We start from the raw sequence: 27,424 nt of genomic DNA, 5'->3' as shown, positions 1-27,424 counted from the left end.
TAGTATTTTTGCCCTTATGGCCATTGCAGTCCGTGTCCATTGCAATGTAATGAAGTTTTTCCTTTTTTTTTTTTTTTTCTCAGATCATGTCACTATGTAGTTCAGGCTGGCCTGGAACAGTAGTCCTCCTGCCTCAGCCTCCCAAATACTGGGATTGCAGGTGTGCAACACCATGCCTGGTCCCTTTTTTCTTGCTGTTGAGACAGGGTCTTACAGTGTAATTCAGACTGATCTTTATCTCACTGTGTAGCCCAGTCTGGCCTCTAATTTACGGCAATCTTCTGTATCAGTCTCCCCAGTGGGAGTGCTGGGATTATAGGCATGCACTACCACACCTAGGGTACAATCTTTTTCAAGTTGTTATATGTATAAAAATTCTACTCCTTTACACTTCCCTCTCCCACTTTGTTATTGATGTGACAAATCGTATCTTTATATACATATTATATATTCATTAACAGTTTTATGTCTGTAGTTATTTTTATATCTTTGTTAAATTCTGTACCAGAATTTGGAGTGCTTTATGCACCTTTACAATATTCAGTATTTTAACTTTTAACAGCAAGTTTTTAAGTTTTCTGTGCTTTCTGTTACTGTCTAGTATCTTTTTGTTTCAACTTATAAGATTCCTTTTTAACATACTAAGACAGGTCTAATGATGAACTCAGCTTTTGTTTGTCTAGGAAATTCTATTTTCTGTCAGTTTTGAAGGGCAGTTTTGCTGAATGTACTATTCCTAGTTGGCAGTTTTTCTTTCAGCACTTTGAATATATTTTTCTAATCCATTCTGGCATGTAAAATCTATGACAAGCAATCTTATACTCTAATGTGAGCTCCCTTGTATGTAATGAATTGTTTTTCTTGGTGTTTTCAAGATTCTCTTTTCCAAATACTGTACAGTGAAGATTCTTTTGTTTTATTTTTTGACAGTTTAATTATTATGTTACTCAGTATTCTTTGAGTTCATTCTGGCTGGAGTATTTTGAGCTTTGATTTTGATGTCCTTTTCTTTCCTAGATTTGATAAGTCCTAGGTTATTATTTCTTCAGTTAAGCTTTCAATCACTTTTGTGACAAGTATAGTATGTGCTATAGTGGTCCAATTGCTAGTGTCTTCTTTTACTTTTTTTTTTTTGAGGCAGGATTTTGCTGTGTAGTTCAGAGTGGCCTTAAATTCATTATGTAGGGAGCAGCGACCCAGACTTTTGGGTTGCTCAGAACTTGTCAGGCACGGGAAAGGGCGAGAGGACACAGTGTCCCCGTTAAAAAGAAGGCTGGCGGTGGCGCCGCCGCCGAGGAAAACCCCTCTTCTGCCGAGGCCGCGGAATGGGCCTAGCGCAGGCGGGGGCAGCCTTCTCGGACCTTGGCCCCACGCAGTCCTCTTTCCTGAACTACTGAACCCTAGTGAGCGTGGCCCAGGTCTGGCTTCCGAGACAGGCTCGCTGGCTGGAGGTCGGTGCTCCAGACACCTGCGCGCAGGGGCAGGGGCTGCAGGAGCCCAGGCGCACGACCGCGAATCGCGAGCGCTAGCCTCCGCCGAGCAGGGTGCATATCCGGGGTGCCTGCACCCTAGGGTGAGTAGAGCACCTTCATTGCTAGGGCGCTGGGAGCCGTAGAGGTTCTGTAGGGCAGAAGAAAGTGACCCTTGAAAGAGTTAAGCGTTAGGTGTTCACGGGAAAACAGACTGAGATGAGGCGGGACCGTAATGATAGAGGCAGGGAGACTTGTGAGAAGGCTTCTTACAGAACCTAACACCAAGAGGGTTTCAGTGACTCAATCACAGCAGTGGCTGGAGGATCTGGAAGTGGAGAAACTAATAGATTCTGGGGGGTAGAGTTTTAAAGCTAGAACCAACAAGGTTTCCTGCTGATTCAGATGTGCTTGTGAACATAGGGTGTGAGACGCTAACCAAGTGTCTCTCTTTCTGAACATCTGAAAGAATGAAAATCGGTTAGTGAGAGCAGGGACTATCTTTCAAGAGAATCAGAAATTAGGTTTGAGGCATTTGACTATAAGGTTTTGCTCAGTGGAGGCAGCACATGGGCAACTGGACACTGAGGTCTGGAGTCCCGAGGAGAAAGTTGTGCCAGAGATCTCACAGATCCTTTGTGGTTGCTGAACTGTTGTAAGGGGGAGAACCCTGGGTGCCTGACTGAGAGGGCATGACTCTAACCACAGCAGGAGGGGGTTGGACGGACCCTGGTTGTTGGAATGCAGTGAAGGATGAAGAGGCATCTGCTGAGGAGAGCATTTCTGTAGCAGTGTTACCTTTTAGTATTTCTAAGGCAGGTTTGTCCACCCAGGCGGCTCAGTCTCGTGATATATGTGGCCCAATCTTGAAAGATATTTTGTACTTGGATGAACACCAGAGAACATACCACAGACCTAACACTTACACATGTAAAACCTGTGGGAGACAGTTCTGGTTCAGTGCAAACTTTCACCCAAATCTAAAGCATTACATTGTAGAGAAACCTTCACAAAGAGATGAAGGCAAAGTCTTATTGGTGAAGAAGAACTGGATAGTTTGTGAAGAAGAACCTCATTTGTCAGAGAAGCCCTTTATGTGTGAAGTACAGCAGAAAAACTTCCAGACCAGTTTGGGTGATCACCAGCAAAAGGTCACCCATAGGAAGAGGAAGGTGGCCAGGAGCACTGAGAGTAGGGAGGCCTTTCATGTTGGGCAAATGCATTACAAGTGCAGTGAATGTGGAAAAGCTTTTAGCCGCAAAGATACACTTGCCCAGCACCAGAAAATCCATAGTGGAGAAAAGCCTTATGAGTGCAGTGACTGTGGGAAAGCCTTCAGCTGCAAAGCTACACTTGTCCGACACCAGAGGATCCATACTGGAGAAAAGCCTTATGAATGCAGTGAATGTGGAAAAGCTATTAGTCAAAAAGACAGCCTTACTTAACACAAGCGGATCCACACTGGAGAAATGCCTTACAAGTGTGGTGAATGTGGGAAATACTTTAGCCATCACTCCAATTTAATTGTACACCAGAGAGTTCACAATGGAGCAAGGCCTTATAAATGCAATGATTGTGGGAAAGTCTTCAGACAGAAATCCACACTTGCTCAACATGAGAGTATACACACTGGAGAAAATCCTTATGATTGCAGTGATTGTGGGAAATCCTTTGGCCACAAATATACCCTTATTAAGCATCAGAGAATTCACACAGAGTCAAAGCCTTTTAAATGCACAGATTGTGGAAAATTCTTTAGTCGAAGCTCTGACTTTATTGCCCACCAGAGGGTTCACACTGTTGAAAGGCCTTTTGTGTGCAGCAAATGTGGGAAAGACTTCATCAGAACCTCCCACCTTGTTCGGCACCAGAAGGTTCACACTGGAGAAAGGCCATATGAGTGCAGTGAATGTGGGAAAGCCTACAGCTTAAGCTCCCACCTCATTTGGCACCAGAAAATTCATGCTGCAGGTAGATTTTAGGGGAGCTTTTAATATAGTAGGATTCATCAGATGTTAAACTTGAACATGTCTTATGAATACCAAGTATATGGGACACTTCAAATACTATTTTGCACATTCTGACCTCAAAATTTCCAAAGTTAGTCACTGTCAATACCTATGGCTGAAACCGTCTCAACTTCTCCAGCTTAGTAACTATAAACCATCCCCAGGGAAGGCAGGCATTTGCACACTTTATCCAATCTCTAGTGAATTGTGAGACACCTGAAGTTAGCAGAGGTCCTTATTTTCTTTTGACTGATATTTTAGGTAAGAACTCCTTAGTCAAGAGGACTTGAGCTATGTTCTGGTAACTTACCGAAAATGTCTTTTGTTTGTGGACCTTATTCTTAATGATGTTATTTGTTTGTTTGTTTGTTTGTTTGAGACGGTCTTGCTCTTTTACCTAGGCAGGCCTTGAACTCTTTGGCTTAGTTGATCCTTGGCTTTAGATCCCATAATAGGTGGGATTTCAGACATGTGCCACTGTGCCTGGCTCTTACCTGAAATTTGTAATGAATGGACTTTTCTTGTCTCTAAGTCACCTGGCCAGGAAAGTATCTGTTTCATGTTGTTCTGATTTGTAATAATAAAGTCTTTATAATTTAAAAATAAATAAATAAATAAATAAATTCATCTTGTAGCCCAGGTTGGCCTCAAACTTGCGGTGTTCCTCCTGCCTGAGCCTCCTGAGTGTTGGGATTATAAGCATGTGCCACCAGGCCTGGCTGATGGTGTCTTATGGATCCTTATGTTCTCTCTCTCTTTTTTTTTTCTTTTGATCCTTTGATTCCGTAACCTCAGATTACCTGAGTTGAGTTTGTGGATTTTTTTCTGCTCAATTGAGTGTGCTGTTGAATTCCTCTAGTAAATTTTTCAATTCATTTGTACCTTTCAGTTTCAGAATTTCTGTTTGGTTCTTTATTGTAATTTCTGGGTGTTTGTTTTTTTTTTCCTTGAGACAGGGTCTTGCTGTGTAGTTCAAGCTTTGGCCTATATGTAGCCCCAGCTGCAGCCATTCTAGTCCTGGGGTTATAGATGTGTGCCACCATGCCTGGCTGAGGTTTTCATTTTGTTCATGCATTGTTTTCTCTGTTCATTTAGTTATGTATTTGTGCTGTCTTGTAGATCATTCAGTTTCTTTAACTATTAATAGCTGGATGTGCTGGCACATACCTGTAATCCCAGCACCCTGAGAAGCTGTGGCCGGAAAAAATCAGGTTCAAGCTCAGCCTAGGCAGTTTAGTGACTTAGCATGACCCTATCTCAAAATGAAAAACAAAAAGAGCTGGGGATATAGCTTAGTGTAGGCCCTAGGTTCAATCCCCAATACCATAAACATTTTTAAAAAGGGGTTAAGGTCAGGCTAAGTTCTTCAAGCTGGGTTTGTACTTTTGATCTTCCTGCCTCAACCTCCCAGATTGCTAGGATTACAGGTGTGTACCACCACAATTGACTACTTGGTAGATTCTTAAGAAATGCTTTGCTAGACTCAATTGTGCTTTCCTAATTTATTTACTTTTGTAGGAGAACTTTTCAGTATGCTCTTCGGGGCCACATAGTTGACTTTTTCTTGAAATACTAAGTGTGTGCTAGACTGGGAGAGAATTATTTGATAAGGAGACTTACCCTTTTGTTTTCAAGTGTAGATTTTCACCTCCGATGTCTCAATTTAGTTTAAGGTCATAGAATTTGTCCTCTTCTTTTTTCTCTCTAGTCTTACTTTTTATTACTTCTATTTCCAGTCTCCTCTAATAGGCACCAAAATTCAGAGCAAATTATTCTTGTTCCAGGGCATTATTGTTCAAAAGTAGGATGACCTGTAAAATGATGATTGGTTTCAGTGAAGTAAGGTAAGCTCAGATTGTTGTTGTTGTTGTTGTTGTTGTTTTGTTTTGTGAGATGGGATCATGCATTCCATTTTGGCCTTGAACTCACTACTGGTATGTAGCCTATGCTGGCTTGGAACTCACAGCAGTCCTGCCTCAGCTTCTTGAGTGTTGAGGTTACAGGTATATGCTACCACGCCTGGCTTAAACTCAGATTTAAAAATTCTTTTTACTTATTTTTGGTTTTTTGAGACAGGGTCTCACTACGTAGTTCAGGCTGACCTTGAACACACTATGTACCCCAGGCTGGCCTCTAACATGCAGTGATTCTTTTTTTTTTTTTTTTTTTTTTGGTACCGGGGGTTCGAACTCGGGTCCTTGCGCTTGCATAGCAGGCGTTGAAACCACTGAGCTAAATCCCCGGCAGTGATTCTTTGATACTGTTGAAATGTTCTTATACTTTATGAGGGCTTAGAATGAAACTTGGTTTCTTCAAAAAGGATTTCAGTTTGCTTTTGTTACATGCCCAGAGGATTGAGATTTCCTTTCTGCCAACCTGAAAATCTACAGGAGGGCCAGCCTATGACCATAGCGTTTTATGTACTTGCTCTCTGTACCTCTCACCCTGCACTTTCCCAAGGGTTCTTTCTCTGTGGTCTCCTAGAGGTGGAGATGGCATGCTTCTGCTTCATCATTACCTGAGAATGGACCTTACTGGGGCCCCAGTTAGTTTCCTTTAAACTTTTATTCCCTTCATATGAACAGGATTACCCCAAGGCCCTTAGGACAAAAAATCAGTTTCAGTGCTGTACTTCCTACTTTACCTTAGTTTTAGGTTTGTACATAGTTCTTTATTTGTTAATGCTTTGATTCTTTTCAGGCGACTTGTAAAACCTTCTGTTTTCAGCAGGAGATTTGAGCTGAGTAAGCTTGCCATTGTTAGGAAGGGTTCTTTGAGTTTTTCCTTTTTATTGTTGTTATTGTTGTTGTTATTATTACTTTGTTTTGTATTGAGACACGGGATAAAGTCCTGGGTCTGTGCTAGAAGTAGAGTATGTTTGCTGAGGACCTCAGTGGTAGTTTGCTTTGGCTCTTGTTCTGTTTTGTGTTTGTTGGGCATCCATTTTTGAGGCTTGCATGATTTATAACTCTTGCCATTCATTGCTTTTGTAATTTTTGCTTTTAGTCTTCAAAAGGTCACATTCATTCCTCTCTTTTTCCATACTTATTCTTTATCTTAGCTTGCCAAATCACTTTTTTTTTTTTGATACCGGGGATCAAACTCGGGTCCTTGGGCTTGGGAGGCAGGCAGCAAAACCACTGAGCTAAATTCCCGGCCTCCAAATCACTTTCTGTTGGCTTCATTTTGCGCATTTGTAGTAGGAGGAGTTGGATTAGGTAAATTCTCCATATTCTTCCAACTCCCAACTCAAAAGTGTTTTGACTGGGTGAGTAGTCCAGTTATGGGGAAAACGTAGGTGGGGAGTTGTGCCAGAGGTAGTAGAAAAGGGGAAGAAAGAAAGGAACTTAAGGAAGCATCTTCTGGTTTTAAGTCATTTCAATTGTGATTTGGCTGTTTTCATTATAGTTTTACTCTGTTGTTCATTTAAGGAAAGTGCTATTTTTGTAAAGGGCCAGATAGTAAATATTTTAGGTTATATGAGCCATAGGCCTCTGTCACAGCTTAATTCTGCCTTTGTAGCACAAAAGCCATAGACTATATGTAAATAAATTAAGTGTAACTGTATTCCAATAAAACATTATCTACAAAAAAGTCCTATTGGTAGTTTGCCAAACTGTCTTGGTTATACTATCTTGTACTTGGACAAAATACCCGCAACCCAAAGTTAAAGGAGGAAAGGTTTATTTCAGCTCAGTTTGCAGAGGTTTCTGTCCATAATTGGTTGGTTTCAAGGCAGGGTGGCATGGGAGAGGGGCATTGCGAAGGAGAAAGGGTCCATGGCATGGCAGAAGACAGCAAAGCAGCAGCAGCAAGCCTCTCTTTCCGCTTTATCTCATCCAAGCAACAAGCCTTTTGGGTGGTGCCACCCACACCCAGGTTGGGCCTTCCCACTACCTAAACCCAGAACTATGCTAAACCAATAGCAGACTGATTTAAGTCATCGCACCCTTAATCCACATTTACACACCCTAGATCTGGCCACCTCTGAAAAGCCCTGCCTATGAAAGCCTATGAGGTTTTGAGGAGAACGTCTGAATATAAGCTGTAACACAATACCCTAAAATTTTAAAGGATTATTCTATATACTCTTGGTGGGGAGGAATGAATGTGACTGTCCAGGAACCTAAAAGATGTCAGATACAGATTTTCTCACTTTAATTTGTAGTCTTTTGTACTCAGCTGGATTCCTTGATGACCACAAGGAAGTAGAGAGATAAGAGGACTGAAGCCTGTCTATGAGACAGGCAAACACCAAAAGTGGGAACCTCAAGAGGAAAGAGAACAAGATCACCTATGGAACCTGCCAAGAATACAAAGGAGTGACTAGGACTGATGTTATGGCAAAGGGCTTTTGGGATGTGTGCTCTATGCACTACATAGAGTCCTGTTTTATTTAAAAGAACCCAAGGACTTTTAACAGATTTTTGATTGGAGTTATGGCCTTGACATCTTGATAATTTTCTAACTTCAATGGGCAAGGCACTTTCCATTTTTGAAGCTCAGTAACATTATAAACGAGGGATATCATTACCAACTTGGCATGTCAAAGTAAGGATTAGAAGGCCGGGGATGTAGCTCAGTGGCACTGCCTGGCCTAAGTGCAAAGTCCTGAGTTTGAGGGGAGAGGGACCGAAAAAACGAAGTGAGGATTAGAGATTCTTTTTTTTTTTTGATTAGAGGTTCTTGAATGTTAAGTGGCTAACCATTGGCATGGTACATTATAAATCTCCGCTGGGGATTTAGCTCAGTGGTTTCACCACCTGCTGTGCAAGCTCAAGGACCCGAGTTCGATCCCCAGTACCAAAAAAAAAAAAATCTCCATTACGTCATAAAATCTCCATTATGTCATGTCATTTCCTTGGGGGTTTTGTTTTTCCTGTTAAAAATGTTACTGTTGTTTGAAAGCTTGTATGGAATGTCTGGTAGGGTCTTATTAAAACAATCTACTTGGCTTAGAGCATAAAATAATTGCCATTAACTGACATAGGTATATAATATTTATTGTAAGATAGGTTTTGGCTGGCTGGCTTTTCCTTCTCTCCCTCCCTCCCTTCCTCCCTTCCTTCCTTCTGTTTTTTTTTTGAGACAGGGCCTCCCTATTAGTTCAGGCTGGCCTTGAACTCACTATGTAACCCAGACTGGCCTTGAACTCACAGTGATCCTTTACCTCAGCCTCCCCAGTGCTGGGATTACAGGTGTGCACCACCACACCCAACATGGTTTATTTTTTACCCAGACAAGTTTTTCTGATGTTATTATTTGGGGGAAATAATTGCTTGGGAAAAGCTACTTTGGGTCATCTAACGTGGAAAAGTTAGGAATATTTCATTGATGTTTATGTTTGAACTAGTCCTGTAATTATATGGGGAGTGATGTAGGTAAACAACTTTAATCATTGTTTCTGACTTTTTATTTATTTATTTACTGCTATGACATCGCAGCAGTTGGGATTAGTTAAAAAAAAAACAAACTCTTCCACATCTTGCCCTGATGAAAAGTTTTATGGCTTATTTCCATACGTGCTGTCTAAGAAACAAAAGCTTTTGTGAATCTTATTATGCCTGTGACTTTTTCGTTTTAGTCTCAAATTCGGTTTTCTTGCTTCCTTTTCTTTCCTTTTTTTTTTTATTCCTTCCTTTTTTGGGGACTGGAGATAGGATCTCATGGTGGAGTTTTCTGGTTCATTGCTTTCATTTTATTGAGAGAATATCAGTAATGAATGGCACATTCAGTATAGGCAGAAACAGCTTCCTGTGAAGTCATATCATTTGTGAAATGCTTCTTGCCTCTCGATTAGACCATGTCTTGTATTATGGAGGTATTAGCCACAGCTCCCATAGAGTTTACAGTATAGTAAAATGACTATAACACACTAAGTGATTTAAAACTGGGGCAAAATTTTATAGGGAAATGGTAGTAGATATTTGTTTGCATCATTAATCAAAAAAAAAAATGTTACCCAGTTGGCTGTCTGTATCCTATGTATTCTATGCAGCTGTGGATCAAAAATATTTGGAAAATAGAAATTGTGTTCATATTCAACATGTACAGACCTTGTGTTCTTAACATTATTCCCTGAGCTGTACCATATAACAACTGCTTACATAAAGTTTACATTATAGTAGGTATTATAAATCTAGAGATGACTTTTAGTATAGGGGAGGCTATGTAAATAGGCCATTTTATATTAAAGACCTGAGCACCTGTAGATTTTGATATCTCCAAGAGTTGCTGGAATCAAACCCCTATGGATACTGAAGGACTACTATGCTTACCCTTCTTTCACATACATAGCATGTACTTTTTATGACATTGGGATAATGAGATACATCTATTTTTTCTTTTTTGGGGGGGGCGGTATCGGGGATCGAACTCAGGACCTTGTGCTTATGAGGCAGGCACCAGAACCACTGAGCTAAATCCCCGCCCTGATCTAATTATTTTTTCAATTATTCTGTTCAGAAATATATTCAGATTCCTAGTATTAAACTCTGTACAATCATGTGGTAATGAATGAAGTGATTGTAAAATGCTTTTGAAATTCATGTGGTAGTGCTGACTAAGTAAATATTCTACCTAAATGACTAATACCCTACATAATCCAGAGATGTGATTTAAAATAATCCATGGCCCCAGGATTTAGCTCAGTGGTGCCGCTGCCTGCCTTGCAAGCTCAAGGTCTGGAGTTCGATCTCCAGTACCAAAAAAAAAAAAAATCCATGGTGTTTGTTTTTGTTACCAAGTTGGCCCTATGTATTTTACATAGCCATATGTAAAATAGAAATCGTGTTCATATTCAGCATGTACAGACTTTTGTACTAGTATCACCCCCTACAAAATACTGCTTTCAGTTAAATCTTTTCCTTAGGGTTGTATAGGCGTGTGTGTGTGTATATATGTACATATATTCGTCTATTTGTATAAAGAAACAAAAATCCTAGAGCTGGGCATGGTTGTACATGTCTGTAATCCCAAAACTTGGGAAGTTGTGCCAGAAGGATTTGTGCGAATCCAAGGCTAGCCTCAACTATATAGTGAGACCTTGCTTAAAAAAAAACAAATCAAACAAAAACACCCCCAGTCTATACCATACACCAACTTTTGCAAGGAATAAAGCATAGCCTTACATTTTTTTTTTGGTACCAGTGATCGAACTCAGGACCTTGCGCTTTCAAGGCAAGCGCCAGAACCACATTTTGAGTCTCTTTCTGCTAAAGCCAGGTTTTTTTTGTTAGTTGGTTTCCTATCTTGGTACTTTTATGAGTGTGGGGATGATTTCGTGAAGACAGTTGGTTTTCCTGAAGCTTTATAGTTAGTACTGAACATATTTCTCCTTTTAGCTGTGCGGTCAGAGAAGAAACGCCTTAGGAAACCAAGCAAGTGGCTTCTGGAATATACAGAAGAATATGATCAGATATTTGCACCTAAGAAAAAACAAAAGAAGGTACAGGAACAAGCACACAAGGTATGTCCCAACATTTCAGCAGTCATTGGTCCTCAGGAAATAGCTACAGTATTTTGCTTTAAGTATCATATTTTACCTTTGAGACAATAATTTCCTTAACTTGGAATTTTGTTTTTTCATTTTCTTATCAGTTATTATTCATTCAAAAAATATATTAATGAGTCTACATATTGTGAGTTGTACATATGTATATACATATATTTTTTCCTCTTTGCTTTTAAAGAGTATTTAGTGATTTAGGAATATTATCATGCTACAGTGTTAGAAACAGGATAGCCGAGCATGGTGGCACACACCTGTAATCCCAGCACTTGGGAGGCTGAGGCAGGAGGAGGATCACTGCAAGTTCGAGGGCAGCCTGGGTTACATAGTGAACTCAAGGCCAGTCTGAACTATATAGCGAGACCCTGTCTAAAACAAAACAAAACAAAAACAAGAAAAAAAAGGAAAGAAACAGGATAGAAAATAAAATAACAGGACTGGGGATTTAGCTCAGTGGTTCCACTGCCTGCCTCGCAAGCACAAGGTCCCAAGTTCAATCCCCAGTATCCCCCCCCCCAAATAAATATAATAAAGTAAAATAAAATACATAGGCATGGTAGTGCATGCCTGTAATCCCTGCACTCTATGGGAAGCTGAAGCAGAAGGATTACAAATTGAGCCCCTGCCTGGGTAACTAGTGAGACTCAGTCTCAAAATTTAAAAAAATAAATTAAGAGAGAATGTGTGTATCTGGGGATATAGCTCAGTACTGTACACTGCTCCCCCTGGGAAAAGATATATTTTTTGGTGTTACTAGGAATTGAAGCAAGGGCCTCATACATGCTAACCAAGCACTCTACCATTGTGCTATATCCCCAGGTTTTTAAATTTTGTTTTTAAGACAGAGCCTCACTGAGTTGACTAGGCTGGCCTTCTGCAATCCTCTTGTCTCACCTTCCCAAGTGGCTGAGATTACAGGTGCGGACTACCCAGCCCAGTTTATCCTGTTTTAAGACAAATGTAATAATGACATATTTATTCTATTTTTAAATTCAGTTTCTTTAAACTGAAGTATTTTAAAGTAAATTTGAGGGCATAAGAAAAAGAAGAAAAGGAAAAAAGAAAGTAAATTAGAGGGATTTGGGTGTTTGCTTTGTTTAGATTGAACTCAGGACCTTGTGCATGCTAAGGAAGTGCTCTACCACTGAGCTACAACCCTAATCCTAGAGGCATTTTGACAGTATATTTTAAAATATTTTAATATGTACTTATAAAAAGTATGAACATTTTTCTTTATAAGCAGTTTAACATTTTTACATCTTACAAAATAAGCTAATCTAATATTGCCCTATGGAGTATCTACTTTCTATATTTGTGTGATTGCTTCCTCATGGGTAGCATGTATCTTGTTTCTCTATTCCTTCTGTTCCCTTTGAAGTGAAACTTAGAACCTGTCAAGTTACAGATAATGTTTTGTCATATATTGCATGACAGTAGAAGGTATAGAGTATCCTCTTTCCATAATGGGGCTGATCCATTCTCTGTCTCTGAGGTACTGGAGATGGAAGATGGAATTTAGGGCCTCCTGTGCTGAACGTGCACTGTACCACTGAGCTGTATGACCAAGCCCCTTTTCATTTTTTAAAAAATATTTTTGGGGGCCGGGAATTTAGCTCAGTGGTTCCGCCACCTGCCTCGCAAGCACAAGGACCCGAGTTCGATCCCTGGTAGCAAAAAAAAAATTTTTTTTTTTAGTTTCAATTTATTAATCCTCTCATGAATAATTTTCACTGTTACTGCAGTTAAAATAATTGTAGAATCTACACTGCTTTTTCCCAGCACTACCATTAGCCTTTGTAACAACCTGCACCCTCATCATTCTGTTTTTGTATTTCTTTCACTGTTTTCTTAAGATTTTTCTTACATAGACTGCTTTACAAGCCTACGTTTGGGGTCATTTTCCTTTACATCATCCTAGCAATCATAAACTACACCAAAGCTACTTGTTTTACCATCACCAAAATGGGTTCTGAATCCAAATATAAAGATGACATCCATTGTAGTTTTGTAGATTTTGGCTGTTTTCCCCCAAATTTGTGTCTTAGGTACTGTTGCTTTCCCAGAGTGAAAAGTAGTTAATGAACATTTGTTTCCTCTGAAGTAGTAGGTTGATCATGAACTTCCTGGTCCAGATAGTTACTATATTTACGATGTTGGTAGATGGTCGGGCAACCAGGGAGGAAAAGGGGCTCATTTTCATTTTTGAAAAATGGTCTTGCTTGCTGTCCAAGCGCAAGGACCCGAGTTCGATCCCCGGTACCAAAAAAAAAAAAAAAAAGGTCTTGCTACGTTGCCTGTGCTGAGCTTGAGCTATGCTCCTCCTGCTTTATAGTCATGTGTCACCATACCTGGTTTAATACTCCTCTCCTGAAGTTATTACCTACCCCTTTTGATGAAGCAGCAGTATGTATGTAATTATTTTGGTTCTAAAGGAATATCCTGTCCCTCAGTGGCCATTTCTCTGGGTGAGTGGGTTGGTTAATTAATTAATCAATTAATTATACCTCAGGCTGGCCTTGATCTAACTATATAGCCCCCCGCTGGCCTCAAACTCAACAATTGCCCTTCCTCAGTCTCTCCAGTACTGAGATTGCAGGTGTGTGCCACCACGCCTGGCTCTCTGAAGATCTTCACGTATGTCAGTAATTTCATTAAGGGATTCAAAATAAGGACATTTAGATTTTTATCGTTTCTCCTACTTTTAGGTAACGCTCTTTCTTGAGCTGAACTCTGAAATACTGTACTTGAAAGGCAAAATAAGTACTTATTTCTTTCCTGTTAATTACTAGTAGTTTTATTTATTTACTTTTAATTTATAGTTTTAAGTGGTAACATAGTGGGTAAGTTTTTTCTTTTATTGGATTACCATTATGGATTTAAGCTTCAGTATATCTCAATCCACTGCATTTTTTTTTCATTTATTTAAATTATGGTTGACTGTGTACAACAAAACATAACCATATTAATTATTTTTGAATGTACAGTTCTGTAACATTTAGATACATTGTTATGCAAACCATTACCACTGTTTATCTCCAGAACATTTCTATCTTCCTAAATTGAATTCAGCACCCAGTAACTAATATAGTAATTCCCTTTCCCCCTTAGCCCCTGGCAACCACCATTCTGTTTTTTTTCTGTGAATTTTATCCTTAAAGATATATATTAGTGAAATCATGCAATTAACAGTTTTATATTTGGCCTGTTTCTCTTAGCATAATATCTTCAGGGTTCATCCATGTTGTAACCTGTCAGGATTTCATTCCTTTTTGAGTGTATTTTTTCTTAATCAAATTATAACAGTTTTGGCCTGTGGATTTATACTTTTCATTCTTAGGTAAGTTCCCGCTGTGAAGAGGAAAGCCTTCTGTCTCGATGTCAATCTAGTTCTCAGAATAAGCAGGTGGATGAGAATTCTTTGATTTCAACCAAAGAAGAGCCTCCAGTTCTTGAAAGGGAGGCTCCGTTTTTGGAGGGGCCCTTGGCTCAGTCAGAACTTGGAGTTGGTCATGCTGAATTGCCAAAGCTAACCTTGTCTGTGCCTATGGCTCCAGAAGTCTCTCCACGGCCTGCCCTTGACTCTGAAGATTTGCTTGTTAAAACACCAGGTAAGGTGGGGATGGGTTCTCAGTATGGAAGTGGTTATAACTGGAGACAGCAAGAGATTTGTAGTATATTTTGATGTACAGCTAACATTTTAACTAAATATAGCAAACTACCTATTTTTGTTTTTTCCTGGGAAATGCCTAAAATGGTCAGTCATTTGATAGTATCTTACCATGAATAAATTTGTGATACACTGTCAAGAACATATATTTTTTAAAACTACCCTGCTTACTCCATTGCCAGTTTTCATTGTTGTTGATCAGCCACCATGTGAATCAAGAACCAACGATAAAATTTGGGAAGAAGCAGCAGTGCACACTACTGTAATAGCCACTTGAAACCAGTGTTTCAGACAATAGTTCCACCAATCCCTGTGTTACTTAGGAAGTTGATTAACCTCTGAATTTGTTTCCTTACCTATAAAATGGATATTATAATAATGTATAATGTTGTAAATTTGAATATACAATATTCCCTAGAAGTTAATTACCAGCGGTTTCTCAATTTATCATGGTTTATTTACATACATGTCAGCTAATAGAGTTTGATTTAAACATAGTTTCTCATTCAGATTTTCACAATTGAATTTTTTAGCCAGCCAAGTAAAGGGAAATATTCTTCTATTTGTGGTTCTGTGGTTCCACAGCAGAGCAAATGCTAGGCAAGTGTTCTACCACTTGAGTTCATCCCTAGCCTGAAAAGATTTTTAAAAGATTAGGAAATATAATTACTGTTTTGATACCTGTTTACTGCTAAATCTAGTTATTAAGCCTTTTTTTTCTTTTTAATCGGGGATGGAACTTGGAACCTTGCACTTGCGAGGCAGGCAGTGGCACCACTCAGCTAAATCCCTGGCCCTGTTAAAGTGTTGTATGTAATTCTACAGTCTGCTAAAGTAATTGCCTTTTATTTATTTAACTTAGACTTATTTAGGGACGAAGCAGAAGTTGCAATCCTGGTCCATGTATGCCCAGAATCCAGGTCCTCCTTCACATCTTTTGTCCTTACCACCAATTAATGCTTTTTTTTTTTGGTACCAGGGATCAAACTTGGGTCCTTGCGCTTGTGGGGCAGGCAGTGGAACCACTGAGCTAAATCCCCAGCCCCCCACCAATTAATTGCTAGAAATGCAGTTCAACCTTTTCCTTTGTTTATCCTGTGGTTTAAATAATCATTTAGCTCAATGGTTTCGCTGCCTGCTGCGCAAGAGCAAGGACCCGAGTTCGATCCCTGGTACCAAAAAAATAATAAATAAATAAATAAATAAATAATCAGTATGTTTAAAATATCAGTATTCAGAAGAACATCCTCAGTAGATTTTGTCTTGAAATCTATTTAGTAGTTTTATTTTAAGTAATATTTTAAAACTAAATCCTCATCTTGTCCCTTTCCATTAGATGATGAGAAAAATCCAAACAGTCTTGTAAGTTGCTGTGTCAGAGTGTTCAAAATTACTTTGTACCCAGTTTCTAAATCACCTAATGAAAAGATGTGTGCATTTCAGGAAATTATGAAAGTAAACGTCAAAGAAAACCAACAAAGAAACTTCTTGAATCCAATGATTTAGACCCCGGATTTATGCCTAAGAAGGGGGACATTGGCTATTCTAAAAAGGTATGTTATTTTTGTCAATTCTAAAATAGAGTTAAACCCAGGAAGTTGAATTTTAAAAGTAACTTTTTTAGTGATATTTGTAACATTGATATATGTATACAGTAGTCCTCCCTTATTCTGATTCACTTTCCGCAGTTTCACGTAACTGTGGACAACTACAGCATGAGTATATTAAGTGGAAAATTGCAGAAATAAACAATTTATAAGTTTTAAGTTGTATGAATTTCGGAGTAGTGTGATGAAATCTTACATCATTTACCCCTTGTCCCACTCTGGATGTGAATCATCTCTTTGTCCAGTATATCCACGTTGTATATGCTATCAACTTGTTTATTGTCACTTAGCTATGTAGGTTATCAGATATCAGATCAACTTCATGGTATGGTAGTGCTTGTTTTCAAGTAACCCTTATTTTACTTAATAATGGCCCCAAAGCACAAGAATAATGATGCTGGAAACTTGGGTTTGCCAAAGAGAAGCTGCAAAGTGCTTCCTTTGAGCCAAAAACTGAAAATTTCTTAATACAAAATGAAAAAAATCATATGCTAAAGTTGCTGAGCTATGCAGTAAGACCAAATCTTCTATCCTTGAAATTATGAAGAAGAAAATAGAAATTCATGCTAGTTTTGTTGTCAACACCTCAAACTATAGAAGTTATGGCCACAGAGCATGATAGGTGCTTAGGTAAGATGGAAAAGCATTAAATTTATGGGTAAAAGAAGCGAACAGAAAACAGTTGACGGCAAAGTGTTGCATGAAAAAGCATTGAGCCTCTTTGAATACTTCAGCAAGAGATCCCCTGAAACAAGTGGCACCAAGTCAAGCCATTTACTGCAAGTAAAGGATGGTTACACAGATTCAAGAATAGGTTTGAACTGAATAATCTAAAAATTCCTGAAGAGTCTGTATCTGCTGATGAAGAAACTGCTGCCAGATTTCTATTAGAGTTGAAGTTAAGGAGGAAGTACACCATCCAAAGCAAGTTTTCAATTGTGATGAAACCAGGCTGTTCTGGAAGATGGCCAGTCGAATTTACATTGATAAAAGTGCAAAGGAGGCACCAGGGCATAAAACATGGAAAGAAAGATTAATTTTGGTGAGTATAGTACAATAAGATATTTTGAGAGAGAGAGAGAGAGAAACCACATTCACAACGTTTATTACAGTATAAGTGTTCTTTTTATTGTTAGTTTGTAACTGTGCCTAATTTATAAATTAAACCTTATCACAGATATATATGTATAGGGAAAAACATGACATATACCATTCAGCACTATCCATGCTTTCAAGCATTCTTTGAAGGTCTGGGAATGTTTTGCTTATATATAAAGGGGGACTACTGTACATTAGAAATTACAGTGTCAGGAAGTGCACATGATCAATCTGAGAGATCCCGTATTGAAAGACTTGCAGTTGAATGGTCATGTGTATGAACCTGCTTCAGGTTTTCTTTATAGGTGAAAAAATTTTAAAAACTTTCAAGATTGAACAAAATTTGTGTTTGTGATAATTTTTTTCTGTGCTCAAAACCATTTACCTAACTCCTGTGTAACTTGTCTCTTAAACTGTTAGTCTACTTTTACCCTATTACGTTGTCTACATAACACCTCAAAGACCTAGCTTTGTTATAATCCCAGCAGAAATATTTGAGTTTTAAATTTTTAAGAATGCAGAACTTTGTTTTTGTATCAAGAAAGCATAATTTAACAGTAGATAGAATTAGAAAATTGTACAGTGGTTAAAGGCTAGATATTGATTCTTAGAAAGTTTTCTACTCCCTTCATGCATGAAGAGTAATGTGGGGTAAATGTAAGGAATTCAAGAGTAGAATGCAAATTTCCTAATAAGAACTTTCTTTAAAGAAAAAAAGGGTGTAATTTGTAAATCAAATCATACATAAGAGTTTTTTGACTTGTACTTTTGGCTCTAGAAAATTCAATCCTATAATCCTATTTTAAAGAACGCTTGGTTTTGGTTGTTGTTTTATGGCCTTTTTTTGGAGGAGTGGTTACTGAAGACTGGACCCAGACCTTTCTCACTGAGATATATCCTCAGCCCAATTTGTATTATTTTTTATTTTGAGCCAGAACCTCATTAATTTGGTAGTGGTGTACAAGGTGAATCTAAGAGACTGTTGTATTATTTTTGCAGATGAAGCAATGACATTCAAAGAAAGGAAGAATTTGAGCCAATATAAGTGAAGGAACTGAAGGAATAAGATGAATCTTTAGTGGTTTTATGACTATTAATGTAAAAATCCTGTGTATTTGAATATCTTTGTTCTGTCAAATGCTTTCTAATCTAAAATATGACTTGTCAGGTTTGTGGGTTAATTTTTTTTTTTTTTTTTTTTTTTTTTTTGGTACCGGGGATCAAACTCGGGTCCTTGCGATTGCGCAGCAGGTGGTAAAACCACTGAGCTAAATCCCTGGCCAGTTTTTTTTTTTTTTTTTTTGGTACTGTGGATTGAACTTGGGAACTTGTGGTTTTGAGACAGGCGGTGGAACCACTGAGCTAAATCCCTGATGGGGGTTAATATTTTTTAAGAGGATAAAAAGCTTCATATACTTTATATTTAATTTAAATTTTTAGGCAACTGTATCTTGGACCTGTGAGCTTTTTAAAAATTGAGATATCATTTACCTGAATAAAATGTGTATGGTTTTCCATCTGTGTGTCATGTGCAGCTTCCCTTATCCCCATTTCCTGTTCTGGGGGTTGACCCTGTGCACTGAGTTACACCTATGGCCCTTTGTAAACTTTTTTTTTTTTGCTACCAGGGACCAAACTCAGGACCTTGCGCTTATGAGGAAGGTGTGGTGCCACTGAGCTAAATCCCCAGCCTCATTTTTAAATTTTGAGACAGGTTCTCACTAAATTGTCCAAGCTGCCTAGAATTTGAGATCCTCCTGTCTCAGCCTCCCAGAGTGCTGGGATTACAGGTGTGTACCTGTAAATCCCGCCCCCGTGGCGCCCGCGGCCCCCCCCCCCCCCCCCCGCGGGTTTTTTGAGACCAGGTTTCCCTATACTTCAAAACCTAGCCTTGTTCAGGGATTTAGCTCAGTGGTTCTGCTACCTGCCTCATAAGCGCAGGGATCCGAGTTCAATCCCCGGCACATAAAAAACAAACAAAAAACCTGGTCTTGAACTCACTGTGTAGCCCAGTGTAGCTGGCCTCCAACTCCTAACGATCCTCCAGCCTCAGCCTCCCAAGTGTTGGGATTACAGGCATGCGCCACCGTGCCCAGCCTTAACATCTTTTTGAAATACATCTGCAGTGATATCCCTTTAATTCCTGAGTAATACATATGATTGCATTATTATATCACAATTTGCTATTCTCTTCTCCCTGCTGTTGCATATTGGAGTCTCTTTCACGTATAGGCTATTAATGATAAGACTGGTTTGTTTTTTTTTAAGTCTTTTTGTGGGCATACGTATTTCTCTTGTTGTAAATATATAAGGGAAGCATTGCTGGCTTATGCATGTTTAAGTTTTAAAGAAACCATTAAACGGTTCTCTGAATTGGCTGCAATACTTTACACTCTACTTGTGTCAGAGATTGAGTTGTTCTTTACTAACATTTGACTTGTCATTTTTTTTAAACTTAACTGTGACCACTTACCTCTAGCCTTTTTATTTTTTTATTAGCATCTATTACTTTTGCAAAATACTAGATTTTACTGTATTTTAATATATGCACATAACATTTTGATCATTTCCATCCTTCTATGACCCTCCCTTACACTCTCATCTCCCCTGCCCTTATTCCCTCGGGTCTATAATCTCCCTTCCACTTCTGTGCTTTTTTTTTTTTTAATAGAGTTCACACATTAAGGAAACCATACAATACTTTGAGAGATTGGCTTATTGTGTTTAACATGAGGCTCTCCAGGTCCGTTTTCCTGCAAATGATACCATTTTATTCTATTTAATGGCTGAATAATACCCCTCCGTGTGTGTGTTTGTGTGTATGTACATATCCACCACATTTTCTGTATCTATTTATCTGTTGATAGATATCTAGGCTGATTCCATATTTCTATATCTTGGGTTTATGAATTGTGCCACATAAACATAAGTATACAGGTGTCCTCATAGTATGCTGACTATAATTCCTTTGAGTATACCAGGTAGTGATACAATGGGCCAGTCTTAGCTTTTTGTTTTGTTTTGTTTTGTTTTTGGTACATGGGGATTGAACTCGGGTTCTTGCACTTGCGCAGCAGGCGGTGAAACCACTGAGCTAAATCCCTGGCCCAAGTGTTAGCTTTTTGAAGAACCTCCATATTTCTGTAGTTGTGGTACTAATTCATATTCCCACCAACAGTGTAAACCGCCCATTTGTTGTCATTTTAAATTTAGACATTCTGATGAGTATTAACATTTCTTTTTCTTGTTATTAGTACATGTTTACTATATATAATGATTACATTCATTCTGGGGAGTTGTTACATATGTGTAAGAAGTGTAGTTCCCCCCACCCCACCCCTTACTGGGGATCAAACTCTGGACCTTGTGGTTGTGAGGCAGGCATGGTACCAGTGAGCTAAATCCCCAGCCCCAATTGTCGTTCTTTATTTGTCCCCTAAGTATTAATATTTCGTTATGGTTTTTATTTTTCTAATGATTATGAGTGGTGATGTTGAGTCTCAATATCTGTCAACTGGCCATTCCTAGATCTTTGTGAAGTAACCACTGAAGTGTACAGGGTGTTTTGGGGTCTTTGGTTTGACCATTCCTTTTTTGTGGGTTTTTTGGTCTGTCTTTTGAGTAAAGAATCTTTCTGCGTAGTTCAGGCTGGCCTTGAACTCACTATGTGGCCCAGGCTGGTAGCCTCCCGCCTCACCCTCCCAGGTGCTAGGATTATGAGCAATACCTCGCTCAGATTGGTTGACTTTTGTTTTTAAATTAGTGCTTTATGTATATGAGGTGCACATGCTTTGCCAGCTACATGTACCATATTATAAGTATTTTTTCCCCAGCCTGAGGCATTCCTGTTTATTTTCTTAGTGGTGTATTTTTATAAGAAGAAACATTTAAATTTATTGATTCATTTACATTAATGACTGATAATTTTTATGTTCTAGAAATTTTTCCCTATTTCATGAACACAAAGGTTTTTTTGTTTTGCCTTTTTTTTACAGTTCTGGGTTTCACACATCTCAATTTTGAATTTTTGAAATGGAGCTTTGAAGTTAATTTCCTACCATATAGAGGGCTAATTTTTAAAAAGTCACTGGTAATTCTGTCCCATCTCTGTCTAATTTCTTTTTAATTGTATGTTATTATTGAATTTTAGCTTTTCTGGGGTGGGTATGGGTATTAGATGTGATATTAGAACAAGAATAAACCAGGGTTAGTGGTGTGAGCATCAGACTAGAGAAAAGTGGCTTCATGTTTGTTCTAGGAATTGATACTGACATCTGACCTAGTCAGTTTCATCATTGAGATCCTGGTTACTCTGAGGCATATTATGTCATTCCAGTTTAAACTAGATTATGTCTGTGCAGTCCAGCTACTGTGTCTGCAGATGAATTAATTGATAGGTTAGAAAGGGAAGAATTGGGCCGGGGATTTAGCTCAGTGGTTCCGCCGCCTGCCTCATAAGCACAAGGTCCCGAGTTTGATCCCCGGTACCAAAAAAAAAAAAAAAAAAAAAAAAAAGGGAAGAATTATCTGTTGAATAGAATGTGGCTTAATATATATCCACATCAGACTAAACAAATAAATTGCTGAAATCTTACATCCTGCAGAGCACTGACACAGTTTTGTGGTTGTTTCATTCTGAGCAAAGCAGATGGATTCATATTTGTGTAGTATAATAATGCATGTTGTTATTTCTATTTTAATTTATAAAATTGTTGAGGTTAGAAATGAGAATATTTCTGCATTATTCTGAGTAGTTTTAGGAATATTGTAATTATTTTTCACCATTGCTGTGGCTGTTAAAACAATAAACTATAAATTGGTTATTTAAATTGAATAGATACTGGGTTTTTAAAATTATGTAAATTTTTTTTTATTTTGCCAGGAGTCTTTTCTTCCTTTAACGGGATACACCTAGTATTTATCCTTACTTTTTTTTTTTTTGGTACCAGGGATCGAACGCAGGACCTTGTGCTTGTGAGGCAGGCAGCCGAACCATTGAGCTAAATCCCCGGCCCTACCCTTACATTTTATTTTACTTCATCAGAATTCGTTATGCACTAAACATGAAGAAAGTTATATTCTTATGATTTATTTCTATATTTTAAGGAGCATTTGAAAATTCATAGCTCCTTTTTATCTTTTTTCCCTGAAACTTTGGAAACCTTATAAGAATGGCATCTAGTTTATTGGCTTTTTACTCTTTTATAGTCACTAACTTTTTATAGTTAGAATAATATTCTTGTAGCAGAGGATATTTTCTTGGAATAGAATTAAGTTATACAAACACTAGTGGGTAAATAAAATGTGAAGGTTCTTGACTCTGAGTTTTAATGTTATTTTAGATTTATCTGAAACCACTTAAGTTTTATAAGGTTATTCTATGCTTCCGAGCTGTTGAATATTCATTGTTCAAGCAAATAAGTCATTGTCAAATCTAATGGTTAGAAATACAGTTTTAGGAAGGTGAATTTTAAATACAGTGTAGGTTGGAATAGAACCGAACTTGGTGGGTCTCTTGGTCCATATTCCTCTTCTTTTCCCACTTTGGCCAGAGGAATGATCTGTATGTGGTTTATATATAGAAATTGTGGATAAGCTGTTCTTTTAAAAAAAGTTTTGCACTGCTAAAGTTGAACCCAGGACCTGGTATTTGCTAGGCAGGTACTCTGCCACTGAATTACAACTCCAGCCTTCTTTCTTTTTTTAAAAAGTGTTCCCTTTGAAGTTTCTCTTCAGATTTTTACTGTTATTGTACTGTTCTTTGAATTTCTAAAAGTGGCTGGAATTCGGCATCTTGGCAGTAGAGAATTCACATTTGAATGTATAAGTTTATTTTCTACTCTTGGTAAATCATGTTGCTTTTTTATTTTTTATAGTGTTATGAAGCTGGTCATTTGGAGAATGGCATTACTGAATCATGTGCTGGATCTCATTCGAAAGAATTTGGTGGAAGTGAGTATTTTTGATAGCTATTAGATGTAAAGCAGAAATAAGTTTGAAATTTTGAGACTTGTTTTCCCAAAATATGCTTTTTGTGGGGTGGGCAGTAATCCAACTCAGAACCTTGCGCTTGCTAGGCAGGCATTGGCATCACTGAGCTACATCCCCGCCCCAAAAATATGCTTCTTAAAAACTATGCACAACACTAGAAAATTCTTTAGTCACTTTTTTGGCTTCATCTGTTACAAGTTAAATGAAGTTACAATTATATTTGAATAACGAAATACTTAGAACAATAGAGAAAAATCAGCTCCTGAATTTCATTATTAGTCTGAGCCTCCAGACTATCATTGATTTCTTGGGTTTAAATTTTTATTTTTATAGGGTAGAAAATGTAGAATCTTCACTTGAGGGGGAAATCATAAATGACTTAAGTCAGTCTTTCACAGATTGTCCTAGTTTCTTTCATCAGCTCTGCAACTGTTGGCCAGTTACCGAATGATTGAAAAGTATATATTGAACCTATCTCATTTTGGTTTTCCCTTAAGCAATTGGAAATCTTTCATAGGAAATTGGAAGCTATCTCCTGGAACTTCTACTTGATTATGTTGGTTGTGTCCTCAGGAAGGATGAATAGTTCTTCATTCCATAACATGTAGGATATTCATAGATTGTCTACTCAACCAGGGCTTTTGGTAAGGGTATTACCTCTAATCCGTCTAAAGCATCACAAAGAGTTAAAATATTATCTGTACTATCCCTGTTTTAAAGTAGAAACAAGGTGAACAGAGTAAGAAGATTGAGAAACTAAGTCCAGACCAAATTCATTGCTATAATACTCTTATTATCTATTCCAGAATTTCTCCATGCTACCTCTTTCTACCATTTTGATAATTTTTATGCCCATGGTATTTATCGATTATATCATTCTTGAAATATTCCAGATTTAAGAACACTTTTCCAGATCCAATCTTCCAGCAAAGATACTAGATTATACTTCATATGGTTTTAGATGCATACATCTTTTACTATGATCCATGATTATTAAATTTTCTAACAGATCTAGCAACATGTTAATTATAATCATGCAGACAATTATAATAATCCCATTGGTTGGTCAGTTTGCTTTTAAAATAAACTACTTCTGGGGCCAGGGATTTAGCTCAGTGGTTCTGCCGCCTGCCTCGCAAGTGCAAGGTCCTGAGTTCGATCTCTGGTACCAAAATATAAAATGAAGTACTTCTAAAATAATATCAGGTCTTTTTTTATATCTTTTTGTAAAACCTATCACGTCATTTTTTTTTAAACCACATGAACTTTATCCTTTATGCATTTCATCTTAAGTGTTTCAGATCTTGAGTGTTTTAATCTCATGTGTTGGGGATGTAACTCATTGGTAGTGTTTGCCTAGCATGCACAAGGCCTTGAGTTCAATCCCAAGTAACACAAATATTTTTGAGCCTTTATGTTGTCTTTTTTTTTTTTTTGGTACCAGCGTTTGAACTTGGGTCCTTGCGCTTGTGCAGCAGGCAGCGAAACCACTGTGCTAAATCCCTGACCCTTATGTTGTCATTTTAACTCTTAAGAAGTCTTAGACTGGGCCGGGGATTTAGTTCAGTGGCACCGTGCCTGCCTGGCAAGCGCAAGGTCCTGAGTTTGATCCCCAGTACCACACACACACAAAAAGAAGTCTTAGACTGTCAGGAGCTTCGATAATAGCATCTCAGTTTTATTTGGGGTTTTTTTGTTTTTTTGTTTTTTTTTGGTTCCAGGGATTGAACTTGGGCCCTTGCGCTTGCGCAGCAGGCAGCGATTCCACTGAGCTAAATCCCAGCCCTAGCATCTCTATTTTAATCTGACAGAAAAAATAGCACTAAATTTGGCCCTGAGTCAAGGCCAGAAGTTTTGTGAAGCTGTTGGTTTCAAGCAGTAGTATGAAGAGATATCTCTGTATTGTCTGTTGACCATTTCAGAACTTTAGAAATGTAATAGTCAATTTATTAGAAAGAAACAGCTAACTAAAAAAAAAAAAAAAATTATAATATTAAGCCAGCTGTAGTAGTGCTGGCCTTCAATCACAGCACTTGGGAGACTGAGATGGGAGGATTGCTGCAAGTTTGGAGCCAGACTGGGCTCCATAGTGAGTTCAAAACTGGCCCTTACAGAGCAAGACCCAATCTCAAAAAATTAAAAAAAATAAATTTCATAGTTTTAAATTTTATTTTTAAAATGTACAAATATTTTTTGTTTTTGTTTTGTTTTGTTTTTGGTACCAGGGCTTGAACTCAGAACCTTACAGTTACCGGGCAGGCACTGTGCCACTGAGCTACATCCCCAGCTAAAATGTAGAAATATTAAAACTACATCTTAAAAAAAAGCACTGAAACAAGCAGTCTTCAAAAGTCTGCTATTCAAGTGCCGGGGATTTAGCTCAGTGGTTCCGTCCGGTGCCTGCCTTGCAAGCACAAGGTCCTGAGTTTGTCCGGTACCAGAAAAAAAGTCTGCTATTCATATTGATACCTAGCAAAAATATGGTGGAATATTTTATGAAATAACTCATTAGGTTCCTCTTGGTGTCCCTAGGAACTGAGGATGGGACTAGAGCAGTGATGGCAAACATTTTAGAGCTTTCAATGATACATGCAGCTCACTTCAGCATGTGTGCCACAGGTTCACAACCACTGGACTAGAGTTTCTTTTTCTGAACTTAACAAAGTCACATATTCACTTTATACTGTTGGATATTTGAGGATATGCTACCACTGGATGAATATCCTAATCCAAGCCACTAAATGTATTGGGGAATTTCCCCCTGCTCCTCTATAAACCAGATCTTACATTTTTCCAACTTAATCCCAAATCATAGAGTCATATAATTTATTATCTCATATCTTGTAATCTAGGGATTAATATCTTTTCCTGACTAGTATATACAGTTTCTTTCCATCTAAAGTCTTGTGAAATGAAATTGCTTTAATCATCTATACATTTACTATTTAATATGTGAAGCAAAACTTATATGTGGTTATTTCCTCAACTAGTTATGTAGTAGATGGATAGGTCTCTTCTTTTTTTGCATGAAAACCTGGAGAATTTAATGAGTTTTAAAGCAGCCGTGCGGGGCGTGGTGGTGTGTGCTTGTAATTCCAGCACTAAGGCTAAGGCAGGAGGATTGCCACCAGTTTGAGGCCAGCGCCTGAACTATATAGTGAGAGCCTGCTTCAAAAAAGCAAAACAAAATAAAACAAACCCCAATAATAATAATAAAGTTAACATATCATAACCGAGATCCCTTTATTTAAAGATAGGCGTTCTTGGATGTGTGTGTGACTAGTCATTAGGTAACACTTGTTTTCCTGTCATAGGTACAACCAAGATTTTTGACAAGCCAAGAAAGCGAAAGCGACAGAGACATATTACTGCCAAGGTGCAGTGTAAAAGAGTGAAAAATGATGATTCATCCAAAGAGATTCAAGGCTCAGAGGTATTACTCAGTTCCTGATCTTTTGAACTTTCAAACACAAGCTACTTTTCATAGTAGAGGCCATATCCCTCTCCCTTGCATTTACTTATGAATAGTATTCTATTGAAATGGCTTGATAGTTATAAAGAATCTTGAAGTAGAAGGAGATCCTGATCCTACTCAAATAAGTCACATGTGGCAGCTGTGGGTATGGTCTTTTTAAAAGATCACGTTCTGTGCTCTTAAGTGTCAGGTGAAATGTATAACTGTTTATTAGTAAACTTGTTTTTAAACCAAAGAGCACAGTATTAAGTAACCATATGATCTGAATGAATTTAGAGAATGCCTGAACTTAGATAATGCCCTTTAAAAGTTAATACTGCTCCAATTAGGAGGAGATTAATTTTCTTATTTTTTGATCAGTTGGTTAATTTTAAGACAAAATTTATAAGTGTCATCTTTTAAGAAAGACTAAAAACCATTTTCATGCAGCACATCAGTGCAGTCATTCATACCATTTCTCACTTTCTAACTCAGGTTAAATAGAATTAGGAAAAAAGAGAATTATAACCAGTCAGAACAGCATCACACATTATGATGCTGAGTGTTTCTTTCCAGGACAGTTGAAATAGAATGCCCAATGGAGGCATTATTTAGGAGA

The 27,424-nt window shown here is 38.0% G+C and overlaps 2 protein-coding genes and 1 non-coding gene across 21 annotated transcripts in view; all 3 read left to right on the top strand.

Annotated features, from left to right (window-relative positions):
- Positions 1–27,424, top strand: part of Nsd1 (nuclear receptor binding SET domain protein 1) — a 138,027-nt gene that overhangs the window by 65,237 nt on the left and 45,366 nt on the right. For all 19 annotated transcript variants that reach the window (XM_087194781.1, XM_087194777.1, XM_087194775.1 and 16 more), the window contains 5 exons: positions 10,822–10,946; positions 14,326–14,596; positions 16,099–16,208; positions 23,237–23,312; positions 26,666–26,784. In XM_087194781.1, the coding sequence (XP_087050907.1) occupies positions 10,822–10,946; positions 14,326–14,596; positions 16,099–16,208; positions 23,237–23,312; positions 26,666–26,784 (701 nt within the window). The remainder of the gene's footprint in view (positions 1–10,821; positions 10,947–14,325; positions 14,597–16,098; positions 16,209–23,236; positions 23,313–26,665; positions 26,785–27,424) is intronic.
- Positions 2,027–3,590, top strand: LOC101698027 (uncharacterized). The gene is given in 1 exon segment (XM_004836285.4): positions 2,027–3,590. A coding segment is annotated over 1 exon segment (1,290 nt). The 5' UTR covers positions 2,027–2,161; the 3' UTR covers positions 3,452–3,590.
- On the top strand, positions 25,180–25,316 carry LOC147822935 (small nucleolar RNA SNORA2/SNORA34 family). The gene has a single exon (XR_015444928.1). It is a non-coding gene; the product is annotated as a small nucleolar RNA SNORA2/SNORA34 family (small nucleolar RNA).

Source organism: Heterocephalus glaber, unplaced genomic scaffold, assembly GCF_053883595.1.
Source record: "Heterocephalus glaber isolate CG9 unplaced genomic scaffold, H.glaber_assembly_v1.0 deba00001606, whole genome shotgun sequence".
NCBI lineage: Eukaryota > Metazoa > Chordata > Mammalia > Rodentia > Bathyergidae > Heterocephalus > Heterocephalus glaber.
The sequence above is the reverse complement of the archived record's forward strand: the minus strand, read 5'-3'. Positions and strand labels throughout refer to the sequence as shown.